This window comes from Periplaneta americana, chromosome 2 (genome assembly GCF_040183065.1).
Source record: "Periplaneta americana isolate PAMFEO1 chromosome 2, P.americana_PAMFEO1_priV1, whole genome shotgun sequence".
Classification (NCBI taxonomy): domain Eukaryota; kingdom Metazoa; phylum Arthropoda; class Insecta; order Blattodea; family Blattidae; genus Periplaneta; species Periplaneta americana.
Window position 1 is genome coordinate 109,457,786 of NC_091118.1, and position 15,454 is coordinate 109,473,239.

General features: G+C 35.4%; 1 protein-coding gene across 1 annotated transcript in view; it reads left to right on the top strand.

Moving 5' to 3' along the window:
• The window catches only part of LOC138694496 (trimeric intracellular cation channel type 1B.1), a 60,872-nt gene that overhangs the window by 29,443 nt on the left and 15,975 nt on the right, over positions 1-15,454 (top strand). Inside the window, exons 2-3 of the mRNA XM_069818271.1 lie at positions 8,761-8,917; positions 15,030-15,125. Coding sequence (XP_069674372.1) covers positions 8,761-8,917; positions 15,030-15,125 — 253 coding nt within the window. The remainder of the gene's footprint in view (positions 1-8,760; positions 8,918-15,029; positions 15,126-15,454) is intronic.

Sequence of the window (15,454 nt, forward strand, 5' to 3'; positions counted from 1 at the left end):
AAGTTGTATATAAAGTGAAAATTAAAATTAAGGTGACATTCAACATTTAATTTTTTTAAGGTGACATGTATTTATCTAGGCTGACGAGTTTACTTCCTTGGTTTGAATTGTAAATTATTTAAAACTAGCGTGTAAGAGGGCCTTAGACTAGAAATGTTTAGTTTAAATGTAGTTCTGTTTATAAGTATGCATAAGGATGTAATTATTTGACTTATCTGAACTGTTGTATCAGTGAAGCGAGGTAAGTCAGTGAAGTTATGGTTTTACAGTGCAGTGAACAGTTCCGATCAGTGATAATTTATAGCGTCAATGAAATGTGTTCTATAGTGTCAGTGAAATGAGTTACAGAGTGTCAGTGAAATGTGTGCTAAAGTGTCAGTGAAATGCGTCATAGTGCCACTACAGGGAATGAGATGAGAGTAAAGTGAAAGACTATTGAAACTTATGTAGGACCTATAGATAATTATGTAGGTTGTATTGTAAAATTAGGTATTTTATTTTATGTTTTATTATTATTGTGTTAAATTGTATTGTGTATTATTATTGTATTGTGTGTAAAATTGTATATGTGTTGTAAAATTGTATTGTGTATTGTAAATTTTATTGTGTATTGGTTATCATTTTATTGTGTATTGTTAATATTGTATATACCACTGCCACAGGTGCTTGCCTACTTGCAGTGTAAATAAATACATACAAATCACCGAGGACTATGCATATTGTATGCAGCCTACATACGTACATCTCTTCAGAAGCTGCCTTTGCTGTATCAAAGTTATACTTGTACGGATTTTCACTAGAGTATCGAGCAGATTCTACAACATTTATGATGGGAAAGGTAAGATAAAGTCAATCCCATTACAGACCATGAAGGCACACAGATGCCAGGCGGGAGGTTAAGGGTCCCTCCTCTGAGACAGTTGGTATTAATCATAGTAGGAATGTCAATTCTACGTCTCTGCCACCTTTATCCCTTTAGGAGCGCAGGACCGAATCCTTTCGCGATCATAAAAACAGCCTTGAATCCTCCCAAATACCGTAGCCCTGAATCCTCCCGGGCAATGCAGGTAAGTAGATCTTAATTCCTGGCAACACACGTATTTTCTGTTAACATCAAACGAAAATGAATGAAATTCGAGTATCTAAATTTTTATCAATGTTTCTTCTCCCACTTCGTTCAGCATTACCCAGGGTGCATCGCGAGGAGGCGAACTGGTTCACACCCCGTAAGTGTCCACATTCATATGCTTCATTATTATTATTATTTTTTTTTTTTCCGCCTTTAGTATTGCCATTTTTCATTTAATTTTTCTTCTCTTTCACGAACTTCCACATTTCACTTTATATGAGACACATTTTACATATTCCATTCTTGAAATTTTTCCAGCTTTGAAGTTTTCTACTTCCTGTAATATGAAATCGTAGTGTGGACATATCAGTAACTGATTAACTAGCGGACTTCCTTGTGTTAATTATGTAAGTCTGTGGGCTTACATAATTAACACAAGTAAGTCCGCTAGTTAATCAGTTAGCCTACTTATATTCAAGTGTTAAAAGTAGTGTACGCAAGATTCAAAATGGGTGGACATATCCTTTCCTTTTTCATTTTTTAAAGAATTAATTGCTATTTTGGTATTCAACTGAATTTGTCTCAGTACTTCAAGAAATCTGTATGTCTGGATTGAATGCATAAAATCGGCTATTGTACTTACTGTGGAAACTTTTGCAAGCGTTGGTAGTTCTCTGCCTAATGCAACTAAATTCTGTCCGCACGGAAGGAGGAAAAGTGCGTTTCCCTCTATGTACTGTACGTTTCAAATAAATAGTCATAAAACGTTTGTAGTTTTGCCGAGTCAGGCTTCATTGACATGAAGTCCTCGACAAAACAGTCACCACCCCATATCAGGGTCCAACATTGGCAAACCAAATAGGTAGGGTAAAAATTTTCCTATTTCATTTCTGGAGTGGAACTCGTATGCAAGTCCCAAATTTTGTGTTTTTCGCCATCAGCTTTGTGTTAAATGAAATTTACATCCTTGGATTTTTGCATCAGTCCACACTTCACTTGCAGCTTTCATTATACTTTCTTCAAAGTCAGAAACAATAAATTGTTGACTGATAGAATTTCAGCCCGAGCTTATTACATTTATCAAGAACTGTTGAAAAGACATTCTCGTATGATGAAGTTTTCTTGTCCTTCAAGAGAGAAAAAACCATAGGAATGTAATGTCCGTTAACGAACCCATGAATTGTAAATAGCTGAAAAAAAAAAAAAAAAAAAAAAAAAAACTTGGCGCAACACTTGAATGCACCATCAACAGGTTTCGCATTGGCTCAGTGTCTTCAGATTTCAGAATCGCAAAATATGACCACGTTTTTCTCATTGTCGTTGTGTAGCAACTACTCAGTCCCATCTGTAGTTTTCAAATTTAGTGCGTTCATAATATTATGAACTTCCTCTATACTTGTGGGTAATTTTGGAAAAATTTTCCGTGTAGTTTAATATATGGTCTTATGCAAACTATCGACATCTCTCGTCGTCATTTCTCCCGTGTCTTCTTCCTTCAATTGCTTATATATTAATTTTTATGGCCTGTCACGTATATCTTCTGTAGCTTTCCTCTTCAGACTAATCCGTATTCTCTGCCGTTATATGCTGCCACTAGGTAATCTAGCATGATTGTGGGCTTCGTGACTCTTCACCACAATTATTGTCTTCGATAGAAACTATTTTAGTAAAACTTTTGCAACCTTCAACGTTTCATGTCCATCGCGCTGTTGTTGTTTAGTCAACTGTCCGAAGACAAGTCTGAACCTCATAAGTGATACCAACAAGGTACCACTTATGAGGCAACTGGAGCATGAGATAATGGCGTACGGTGGCCAGTTCCTTTCCCCCTCCATTGTATACATCACCGACTAGTTACATATTACACTAGTCAGACTTCAGATGCATACAAACAATTTTGTTCTTCCTCTGATACATAGGCTATCGTCAGGTGAGATGTACTGTCTGATAATAGATGTACATATCAGCCAGAACCTCACTCAAAGGATCATCGCGCTATATCACTTTCGAAATGTGTGATGAAACGTGAATGATGGTAAGTACAAAAACAGCATAAGTAACACCGGCAGATCGTTGGAAATTACCGAATCTCTGTCTGAAACTATGGTTAGGGGAGGATACCGAGAAGGGCCGTGAGGATTCAGGACTGTTACCTGCTCGCTACCGACTGGTGCGGGAGGACTGAGGGCAGCTACCTGCTTGGGCACCTGGAGTACGGGAGGATTCGGTCCTACGCCCCCCTTTAAAGGCTTGGGTGAACACAGTGGCACAGTGTTGCCGGAAGGATTAGATCAGCCATGTCAAGGACACGGGCAAAGTTATGAACTGTTGTGTACCAAAGAGTGCACTTTGCGAACTTTGTGGTTTGAGTGAGCGTAAGAGAAAGCATCAGTCAGGGGTGTACAGGAAATAAGTATTTATTTAGAAAATTTATGTTTCGACATTCATGTTAAGTAATATTTCTTTGGAGGTATACTTGACAGTAATTCTCAATAAACATAAACAATTTGAAACATTATTATATTGTGAATGACACTACCCATTCACGAATAAATCCGCAGTGGGCTATATTCTGACACCAATTCAAATCTCTTTTGTTTTTACACATATTACAAACATCTAGGTTTGTTTATTCGTGAAATCTTCTAAATTTTTGTGATTTTCTTTAGAAATAATTCTTCCAATATCAGTCTTGCTGGAAACTATCTTCATAATGGACTGTATGTGAGAATCTGTCCAACCTAATTTTGTTGAGATTCATTTGTAAAAAAAATTCTTGGCACCTATAAGTGCTCCCAAATATTGGCATTACTTCTGCTGCAAACTTAGAGCAAGCTAGAATTTGAACAAATAAATAATAACCAGACTAAATTTTTCAAAATTGTTAACAACACAGCGTTATAACTTCTAGTTATATGTTCAATATTTTAGTAAAATTTTGAACTACTTACGGTTTCAAATGTTTTTTTTTAATTATCATTTTCATCCTATCATCTTTCGCCACGTTCTTATATTCATGGGGATTACATACATCGCACTGTCGCTGTATATTAAATTTCTCACAGATAATTATTTTTACGTATTATGCAATGTGCAGGGGCAAGTATTTATGGAGATTAATTTTATAATTTGTGTTTTTTTTAAATTGGTGTCGACGGAGATTGTGGGAGATTGATTTGTACTCTTGGCGGAAATTAATAAAAATTTTGAAAAAAAAAAAAACAATTATTTTGGAATTGGAGTTTTAACTCAATATGGATATTACTTTCCAAATAATTAACATTAAAGGTTCGTTGGATTCTGGTAAAGGTGCTGTATGGCCAATAGACAATATTTGTTGGATTGAGACTGTACTTAACATACATTCGTAAAAAACGAAACAAACGTGCAGCCCTCAAATTAACACTTTCAAATTATTATAAAATGTTGAATTCTCCGTCTTTCGAGTTCACTAATGTAATCGGGACACCTGGAATACCATGTAATGTAATCTACTTGGATATATAACAAATTCAAGTGAAAAAAAAAAATCCGAAAATAAAACCTCAGAATATGAAATTCGCTATAAAATGACGCAATAGTAATAATTCGCGAATGTGTTCACATATCGCGCTTTGTCGCGATTGTTTTATACGCATATTATTAATCAGAATCACTTAATTCATAGAAGTTACAGTACATGAGGATTAAGTTGGCGTGATTTCTACTGTCCTTGTCTGAGGTCCTTGTCTACCGACTGCCACCAGATGTGACGGGCAAGAGATTTCCTTTTGTACAATTCTTGGAATGCCCTTTCTCCTCCCTTCTCCCTTCACACTTTTGCAAACCCAGTTAATGGATCTCTCAGTGGCGTCTCGGGGTTGTTCGAGTTCATTAGTTAGTAGTATTTTGTGAATAGTGAAGTGAGTTTGTATCTTTTTTTTTATTGGGTTATTTTACGACGCTGTATCAACATCTCAGGTTATTTAGCGTCTGAATGAAATGAAAGTGATAATGCCGGTGAAATGAGTCCGGGGTCCACCACCGAAAGTTACCCAGCATTTGCTCCTCGGAAAAAACCTCAACCAGGTAACTTGCCCCGACCGGGATTCGAACCCGGGCTACCTGGTTTCGCGGCCAGACGCGCTGACCGTTACTCCACAGGTGTGCCCTACAGTTTGTATCTTGTTGTAGCAATTTAATATAATATAATTCACAAATTAAAATGTTTTCGGAGATACATGGTTTCACTGTTACCTTAAATATTGTAAAGAGTGTTGTGCTCTTGTATTTAATAATAATGGTAGGCAATATGGGAATACGCGGGAAAGCCTTGAAGTCGGACGGTATGAACATGGTTATTAATGCACATAAATTCTTTACTGGAGAATATGAGGCACTGAAATGCGGAAAACAAACAATATCTGTGCCGAGTTTTATCGAAAGTACTGCTGCAGCGACACATATATCATCTCGTGGTGTTAACAGGATTAAAATAGAAAAAAAAACCAAGAAAAAAAAACAAAAAAAAAACAAAAGGAAGCGCTAGAAAGCGGAGGTGTGCTGCGAACTCCAGGAAAGAAACGCCCGAACAGAACTCTTAAAAAAAAGTGTGTAACAGGTTAAAAATGAGCGCACTTGCAAAAGTGACGAAAGAAAATTGGAGGAAGGCCTGTGAACGCATAGAAAAAGTTTAAAAATTTTATTGGGCGAAGGATGGACTTGTAGATGGAAATTTATTATTCGTTCGTAATCAATTTGGACGACACGGACACGGACGAACTTTCTGGCGGAGTGGAGTCAGAATTTGAAGAGGAAGAGAATGCCGCCACTGGTAACTCGTGGTCGTTTGAAGGAGTGTCGACCATCATAAATGATGGTTGAGAGAGATGGTGAGCATTCTCTCTCTTTCTAAAAGGGACTAGACAAGTAAATCCTCATGGACTGTAGTAAAAATCTATTGTATACCGGTACTGTATCTATTATGTCGTGATTTTCGCGATCTCCATAAATACCCGGCTCTGACAATGTTCCTCTCCATCATGATTGCGGCTTAAATGCTTGAATAATCAACTTTCATGTTAAAAATGAATAACAGCTACTGCTAGTTCTAGAACTAATAGTGCGATTTGAGTGCCAATTAATAGCCTTCATAATTACATTGATACCACTATGGTAATTGAATCGCATAATGTATAAAAATGGATCAGCTTCCCATAAATAAACGTATAAATATAAAAAAAGAGTTAATTCTTTCCATCACCCCAACAAAATTAATTATATATTTTATAATCAAACAAACATAATACATACTGTAAATATATAAAACTCTCTAGGATCTCACTAATATGTGCCATCGTGTTGTTTTGAGTAGGTACTGTAAAGCAAGAAATTGTACGATTCGTACCAACCGTGTACTTATTCACCCCTGCCACCCCTCTTGTGGCGTAAGATGGGAAGGACATCGTTGCACGCGAGCCAGTATGTTTGCATGGCAAGCGCCTCACAGACAGCGGGCTCATGCTGACATGGCTGGATTAGATGAATGGAGAAAACCCGTGGCCCCATCGGGAATCGAACCAGCAACCAACCGGCTTTGCAGCGTTACGTCTTAACCGCGCGCCACAGTTGCTGTTTAATAGATTCTTACTGAATACTTCTGTTTCACCTCCCACCCCCATAAGTTTGTAGCTAAGGTAAAGAATTTCAACTGAAATTAGACGTCCTCGATAAACATGGTTCCAAGGTGGTGGATTTTTCAGAGAGAGAAATCAGTATGGCGTTCTTTGAAACTCTTTATGTAACATTTTTTTTAACTTAACGCAATTCACAGACAACGATATGATGATAAACCATAAGAAAGAAGTGACAGAGTAAGAATGAAGAGAGAAACATAGGTAAGCTTCACAGCTGATCTGATCATAATTATCACAAAACCTGCTATGGACTTAACGCCTGTTCTTTTGGTTATAAGTCGCCTGCTACTATGCTAAAGTGTAATTTGATTATAATGGGCTCACTGACGGCACATCGTATCCACACAGTATGAGATTACATAGATAAAGGCCTATTTACGCGCTGTTGTACGATATTACACTGCTTCGTTTCCAAAATACATTTTATACTAGGGGTATAGTGCCAGGGCGCCGTCCCGGTACTTTTTTCTGCAACCTGGGAGCATCCTGCTCCTTTATTTTTACTTTTTAAAATAATATTGGTCTTACTGGCATCTTATTCAACTTTTTAATGACAAGATTGCACAATGTTATCGTATAAAGTCATTTTATTTAACTGGACTCATTAATATACCAACCTATATATACACATTTTATTTTTGTAATAGAAAAACTCGATTGTTGTAAAATGAATACAGTAAAAATATCGGAAATTGTTCTTAAAACATTAGCCAAAACAATACTTAAACACGTAAGTCACGCACTGAAAGAAAAATTATTTCACAGACTATACCAAATAATAGCACTTGTAGTCTTACAGTACTAACTACGTGGTTATTTAGAATCGATGGTATGATAGTGATATGGTAGGCTACTTGACGAGACGAGACCAAGAATTCGCTAAGGATTGTATGACATTAGTCTAACAGTTCGGGGAAAACCTCGGAAAAAACCAACCAGGTAATCAGCCCAATTGGGATTCAGAGCCACGCCCGAACACAGCCCTGGTTCAGTAGACAAATGTACCACTACCTGAGCTACGCCGGTTGCTAGCAACAATGTTAGTTACCCCTACGGTGACCTGTCACGCAGACAGTCCACATTCAAGTCCTGGTCAGTTTCATTTGAAAAATCCATAGTGACATTTGTGGCAGACAAGGTCGCAATTGGAGTTTTTCTCGGGATTCTTCCGTTTCCCGACGTTAAACATCAACATTATTCCATCGTATTTCCATTCCGTTATTATTGCATAGCATACCCTGAAGACTGCCTGGCGACGCTCGGAAGAGGCTGGTCTAGGGACGAGTGGGGTTGCCTGCTCATGAGTTGTGAATACGTCTAGCTGGAGTTAAGGCTCTATATTAGTGGGTGTAATCGTCCACCATTCTAGTATACAAGATTCATTTTGTAGCTATGAATTTAAATAATATACAGTAATCAGGATTTATGATCCCATTTCTTAGTTTTTAAATTGATGTTTTGGAATTTTTCAGTGATATTATAGACACTTAGGATTTGTGCATCATGATCAGCGAGGCCATTGACCGAAGGTTCTGTCGAACAGAAATTAAATCTATTCATACCTGTAAAAATATTATCAATAGCTTCATTACTTCCAGCTTGTATTCTGGTTGGGAAACTTACTGTAGTCTAAGGTTATTTATAAAATTTCAGTGAGTTCAATTTACTTTTACGGAAACTTTCTACGAGATAATTTATGTTTATGTAACCAAATTGTATATGTGACTTGAAAAGTCTTTTCATTAATAATTTTAAATTGGATATAATTTTTTAAATCTCCTACTGATGCTAGATAATAAAATAGTTGTGATTTAAATCTTTAATGAAATTGTTTTAAACGTTTTGCACCAAAGACCAAAAGACCATAGTTTTATTTAAAATGGTTCAGAATGCTAAATGCAAAATTCATAAATGCTACTAAATGCTTAATTTATAAATTAAAAATAGAAACGGTTTCAATTCAAGTTTAAAAATCAAAACTTCTAAGGGAGACAATACAATGTGTGCATTTTGCAGGAGCACAGGCCTTCTCCCGGAAACATCCGATGTCATGCTGGCTCTCCACCATGCTTGTGGTGTTCGCTGGAGGAATGCTCTGCAACGGCCTCCTTGGGGAGCCCATCTTAGCCCCATTGAAAAATACTCAACAGTTGGTAGTAGCTACTGTTGTGTGGTGAGTAAAGACATTTATGAATTCTCGTTTTAGACCAATTTCCGAAAAAGGTTTCCCGCTTCTACAGCATTTAACTTACATTTTTTTAAATGCTTCCATACAGTGCTGACTATATTTTACTAAAGAAGGATGCTAATTATTTGATATTTTTAAGATTATACTATAAATATGATGGAACTAAATGTACAAAGTAACAGAACAAGGTAGAGTAATCTAAAATATGGAACATTCCCCGATATATACCGACAGCAGCTTCAAAATATATATATATATATATATATATATATATATATATATATATATATATATATATATATTTGGAGCTGCTGTCGGTTTTAAAGGAAATTATCATGGAGATATTTTTTTTTATTGCGTAGAGTATTTTCGGTTCCATATGTGCATTTGCGCTTTACATGAAGATCTCTTTCTTCTCTGTGTTTTAAATAAAATCTTAGTGAAGAAAGCTCAACTAAAACTTAACTCTTTCCTATAAGTTTTGAGTGAGTTCAATTGTCTTGTGTTTTTGTTATCTTCTCATGTCCTTGATTTTTTTAAATGGCTATTTAACGATGCTGTATCACCTACCAGATTATCTAGTGTCGCACAGTTTGCAATTTTCTCAATCTAGCTGGACAACATTCACTTTTCAGCTTGTTGATTTCATTATATGAATATATGTCCCTGAATGTACGAGACATCTTAAGAAGACACTGCGCGATATTTCCCGCGGATATTTATTTGTTTTAGAGTAGTGTAAACATTGCTATCTGCAGAGTGTTAAATCCAAACTACTCGGTCGCAATTGAGAGCGCTTTGTTGAAAGTCGCATTAAGGGCTAGTAAGTTATGTTTTCTTTTCTTCTTTGACATGGAATTTGTAAATCCAGGTATGTATAATTTAGCTAAATTACTAAATTAGAGCCCCCAATACGTCTTTTATTTGGTATGAAAGAGATCTATATATTTTTTTCCCAAAATTTCTGAATTGAACTTGAGTTATAAAATAGAAGCTGCCTTGTGCTGTCAAAACAATTTTGTATTTATATTCCGACATGATTACCTGTATGAAATATTGTTTGCTTGGTTGCGTATATTTGCGAACCTAACCGATATTAATTACTTCAGTGGTGTGACGGCTATAGCCTGCCAGCAGCTTTTTGGAGTTTGGTGCCACAGTTGTGGTGAATCACGGAATGATGAACTTTTAAATAATATTATAGTATCATTAGGACTAAAAGATATTCCTAGTGATATTAAAAATAGAATTAGGACAGTTATCAGAGGTTTTTCATCGAAAATTCTGTCCCTCTGGATAATGTGCCACAGAAGTTAGAAAAGATTATTAAAATATAATGCTGAATGCCTAATTGATTCCTTCAACTTTGCGGAAAAAATACTATGCAATTCTTTTGCTTCTGTGCCTGGAGATGCGATACCTCATCATCCAAGAAAACTGTTCAGTGAAACAGCAATAGCTACGAGATTTTGCATATATCCATTAAAATTCTCTTCCAGAAAGAAACATCATAATTCATCAGAGAAGGAAACTTACAGTTTCAGCCTCTCCACACTTCACGCCTGGATTCGTTGTTTCGAATATTTTCTACATATCACCTACAGATTAGAGATTAAAAAATCTCAGATCAGGGGTGAAATCGACAAATCCAAGTGTGATCCAGGAAGAAAATAATTAGAAAAAAATTCCAAAGTGAAATGGGTCTTCTGGTTGATAGAATGAAACTTAGATGTGGGACCACTAATGACAGTAATACGGCAATAATATTTTTTTTAAATGCCACCCAAAGTGCTAACATAACAGGAATAAATAATTCTGTGTGAATCTGCAAACATTATCGTGTATAATTGACATAAATGTGGAGGCATTTCAACAATTCGCAACATATACCATGAATTCAACAGGATAAAGTACATATTTTATATTAAATTTTTCATATATTCAATTTTGTTCATAGTTAGGCCCTACTAACTATGAGGTAGTTTTTCTTATATAAACGTACTCAGAGTGTTTGTACACAAATCGAACATGCTACCTCTAAGTTCTGCATAAAGTTTCATGAAAATATTTTAGATAGAAATGTTTCGTTCAAATATACCCCCTATAAACACAAACGTAATCAAAGTTTGTACATAAATGAAATATGCTACCTTAAAATTCTGCATAAAGTTTCATGAAAATATTTTAGTCACAAAAGTTGTTAATTTTGTGTAAATTTATCCGCTATATAAGGGTAATTCCCCTTACTGAAATCAAATACGTTACCCTGAAGTTCTGCATAAAGTTTAATGAAAATCTGTTGAATAAGAGAGAAGTTATTAATTTCGTCTAGCTAGATTAAGAAAATTGCACACTGTGCATCACTGGAATTGGTGATAGCGAGATATTTTCGTGAGATGCGGCAGATGATTTGCCATGAGGTTACCCGGCATTTGCCTTACATTTGCCAAAAACCTAGGAGAAAAACTCAACCAGGTAATTAGCGCAGGGGGAATTCGAACCCACGCCCCGACCTAGCCTTGGATCACGAGTTTAGCTGACTACCCTTGAGCTAAGCAAATGACCGATATCGAAAGAAAAAAGGATTTAAATTCAAACCAAATAATTTGTGAAAATCTTATAAGGCTTAGTAACACTGTCTAAATATGTTTCCAATTGGAGACACAGAAAACTTTTATTTCTGTGCGAATATTAAAATTTAATTTATACTCACACTCACAAAAAGAAAGCATATTATTATATAGGCTAAATATAAAATGCGTTTCTCGTAGCTTGTTGTGACGTATTTAGTATAGGCTCTAATGTTGGAAATGCGACGATTTATACGAGTGTGTTTCAAAATAATGGGCGACTTGTATCCGAGGACGAGTTTGGTCAATAAAGAGGTATTCATATAAATGCAGATAAGGATAGAGAAAAGAAGAGACAGATAGAGATAGAGAGGAGAGAGAAAGCTGTCAATTAGAACTTGAACATACACCAACATGTCATTAATATTTTGCACGTCTTTTTCTGTTGTTTCATGCTTGTACATCCACAAAGCCTGATAATTAAAGGCACAATTTACTAAAGCATTCATTGAAATAATTATCTTCGGATTGAAGCATATTAAGAAGTGGAGTTTATCTCACAATATTTCCGAACTAATGCATTTGGAACTAAACAATAGACAGTAGTACTACTGTCGCTAACATTAGGCCTATCAGCATTATCACTCTACTGCTACCAATACCACCACTACTATCATTAGAACTACTACAACTATTACTATTATTGGCATCATTACTTCTGCTGTACTACTACTGACACTACTAAAACTACTGTTGACACCACCAATGTCACTAATAATAATAATCACACTGCTCCAATTACTACTGACACCACTACTTCCAGCACTATTACAATAATTGCCACCATCACTAATACCATTACTACCTCTTTGCTTCTATTATTGGCACGACCATTACTATTGACATCAGTACGATTAGGATTTTTGTGACCTAAAACTCTGGAAATATGCATGCACTTATGCTCTAAAAATACAAAAATATGACAAAAAAATTTGGAAATATGACACGAAACAAATTAAATATTGTCCAAGAAAACATTCATATTCATCATTGTACAAAATTGTTTTTGTGAATATTAATTCCTTGTATTGGCCATAGCAGACTGTTCAGCTTATACAAAAATAGGAGGAAAAGAGGGATAAAAAATATCCAAAGTGTGTCTTCTGCACGACTAATTCTTTTACAGCTACTGGTATGTTAACAGGGTTACTATCTATGAATTACTATCTGGCAACAGTAGGTTTGGAACTTCTTAGATGCTACACATTTGGGAGGGATGAAGAGGGTGAAGATGAGACCAACCAGCAACAATCCGGCCATATTCCTAACATTCCTTTGTTCTTTATATTTTAGCAATTTACTGCTCGCGAACTACTTATCTTCAAACTTCGTTTAACCACAAAATATTTCTAAGGAAAAAAAATCCGAAATAAATAACGAAACACAAACAAAATCTCTTGCAATTATCCGCACAAAACATATTAATAATACTTTAACAACTGTTAAAACTATTGTAATATGATAAAAAATATGCTTTTATACAAATTTTGGGCCAAATAGAACAATGCTAAAATATGGTAAAATATGCATTTTATGACCTATAAAAACTGTGTCGTGTTAAAAAAAAAGCTAGAAATTAGTTTAATTTAACTTAAATTTGTAAAAAGAGACCAGAATAAAAATATCACATCGTAGAAATCCGAGCCCTAGATATCACAAATCATTACTGCTACAACCACCACAGTTACTATTACTACCAGTACATTATTCTCCTGATAGTACTGTACTGTATTATTGTACAATATGCAACAGCTGATGTCATATCATACCTTGGTCTAAATACATAATTATATGGGTATTTTCATTACTTTATACATTTCTGGGCGGCTGAGTAGTTCAGTAGAGTAACTAGCTGCGGACTGGAAAGTTTCTGGTTCAATTCCAGGTGAAGCTTTGTAATCATTCAATTGAATTTCTTGTTTGTGTTGGAAATTAAATTCGTCGATTAGTTCTTATTCTTTCTCATATAATAAAATTAAATATTAGGACTCTAATAAATGAAATTATAGGTTTGATAGATGATACAACAACGGGCTCTTTCTCTTTGCCAAACTTTCAGAACTGTTCTGGGGTTCACTCATTCTCCTGTCAAATGGAGGATCGGTCTTTCTCAGGGATAAAAAAAGCAGCCTCACCACCTCGTTCTAGTATAGAGTTTATGAAAGTATCCAGCTCTACTTCGATGTTCTGATGTGCCTTCATGGTGTCTAAAGAAACCTTTCATACATTTTTAAGTGATCACATAACGCAACTTTCGTACGTAGAGTCAACACACGTCCAAACCTCCATATAAGACGACACAGTACATAGCATTGATGATAGACAAATATCTGTACCTAACGCGTGATTCTAATTCATGACTGTGGCAAGTCATTGGCGTAGCTCAGGCGGTAAGAGTGTTGCCTGCTGATCTGTACTGGTAATTGCTGCCGTGCAATGGATTCACTTCCCATTTGGACTGATTACTTGGTTGGTTTCTTTTCCAAAGTTTTCTCCTAATATAAATACCAATACCAGATAATCACATGCTGAATCTTCGTCCTCATCTCGTCAAAATACCATCTTGCTATCACCAATTCCATCTATGATAGTTGATATAGCGTCGTTGAATAACTGACTAAAAAAGACCAGAGCTTCCATGCAATGTTAAATTTAGGATTGCAGTCAGTTTTTCTGCTTTCACTATCACTAATATTAACACCACTAGGTAAGTAAATATAGTGCACAGTTTTTTATTTTGTAACTATTTTGTAAGGTAGTATTTGGAGAGAGCATCATAATATGACAGCAACTGAACAATAACTGTGCAGTGAAAAATGGTAAGAAAATCTAAGTATTCACAGAAAACCTATCCCAGAGGTTCTTTGTGAATGTGTGTCTCAGTATCTCTCGAAATCTGATCGTTTAGATGAGATGCTTTTGTTAACTGACATAGCTATGATTGGACCCACTATCACTACTGCTATACTGCTCAAAAGGTAAATTTAATCACTTCTTCAGACATTCATAATCATGAATTATGTTGTTTAAGGAGACTTTCAATTTCATTTCGCAACTGTTACGAAAACAAAAAGGATTGTTTTAATATTATTATTAGTTTTCAGTTAAATATGTGTACTAACCAATACGTTATGTGAAACTAGCGGGCCTGGGTTCAAATTCTGGTTGGGGCAAGTTACTTGGATGAGGTTTTTTCCAGGGTTTTCCCTCAACCCGTTAAGAGCAAATACTGGGTAACTTTCGGCCCTGGACTCTGGACTCATGTTGCTGACATCATCTTTATCTCACTTATACACAAGATAACCGTAGCAGTTCATAAGGCTTCGTAAAATAACTAACTAAAAAAATAAGGTTATGAATGTCTAAAGAAGTGACTGAATTTATCTTTTGACCAGTATATTACTGTTTTTGCTTATAATGGTTACATAAAAAAGTGATATCTAATTATCATATTTCATTGCTTCCAGGTATGTTATATTTTATACTCCGTTTGACATTGGCTATAAAGCAGCAAAATTCCTGCCAATCAAAATTGTATGTTCAGCAATGAAAGAAATATACAGGTAAGTAGCTTAATAATAAGCTTCAGTTGTAAGTGAGCTAACAGAACTCTTATGTCCAAGAAAGAAATAATACTTCAATGACGCAGTAATTTATTAAATTATCTAAATAATATTGCTTTCTATATCTAATTGAAATTTATTACACAATATTAATTTTCAGACATTACAGACCTTCATGAAATACAAGGTAACATCCAAAACAAATAAATTGCTGAATAAGCAAAGAAATAATAATCATCATCATCATCATCATCAAACAAAAATTCACCAACAATCGTTATCATAAAACAAGTTGACAGAAACCATAGACAATAATCAGCTAATGACAA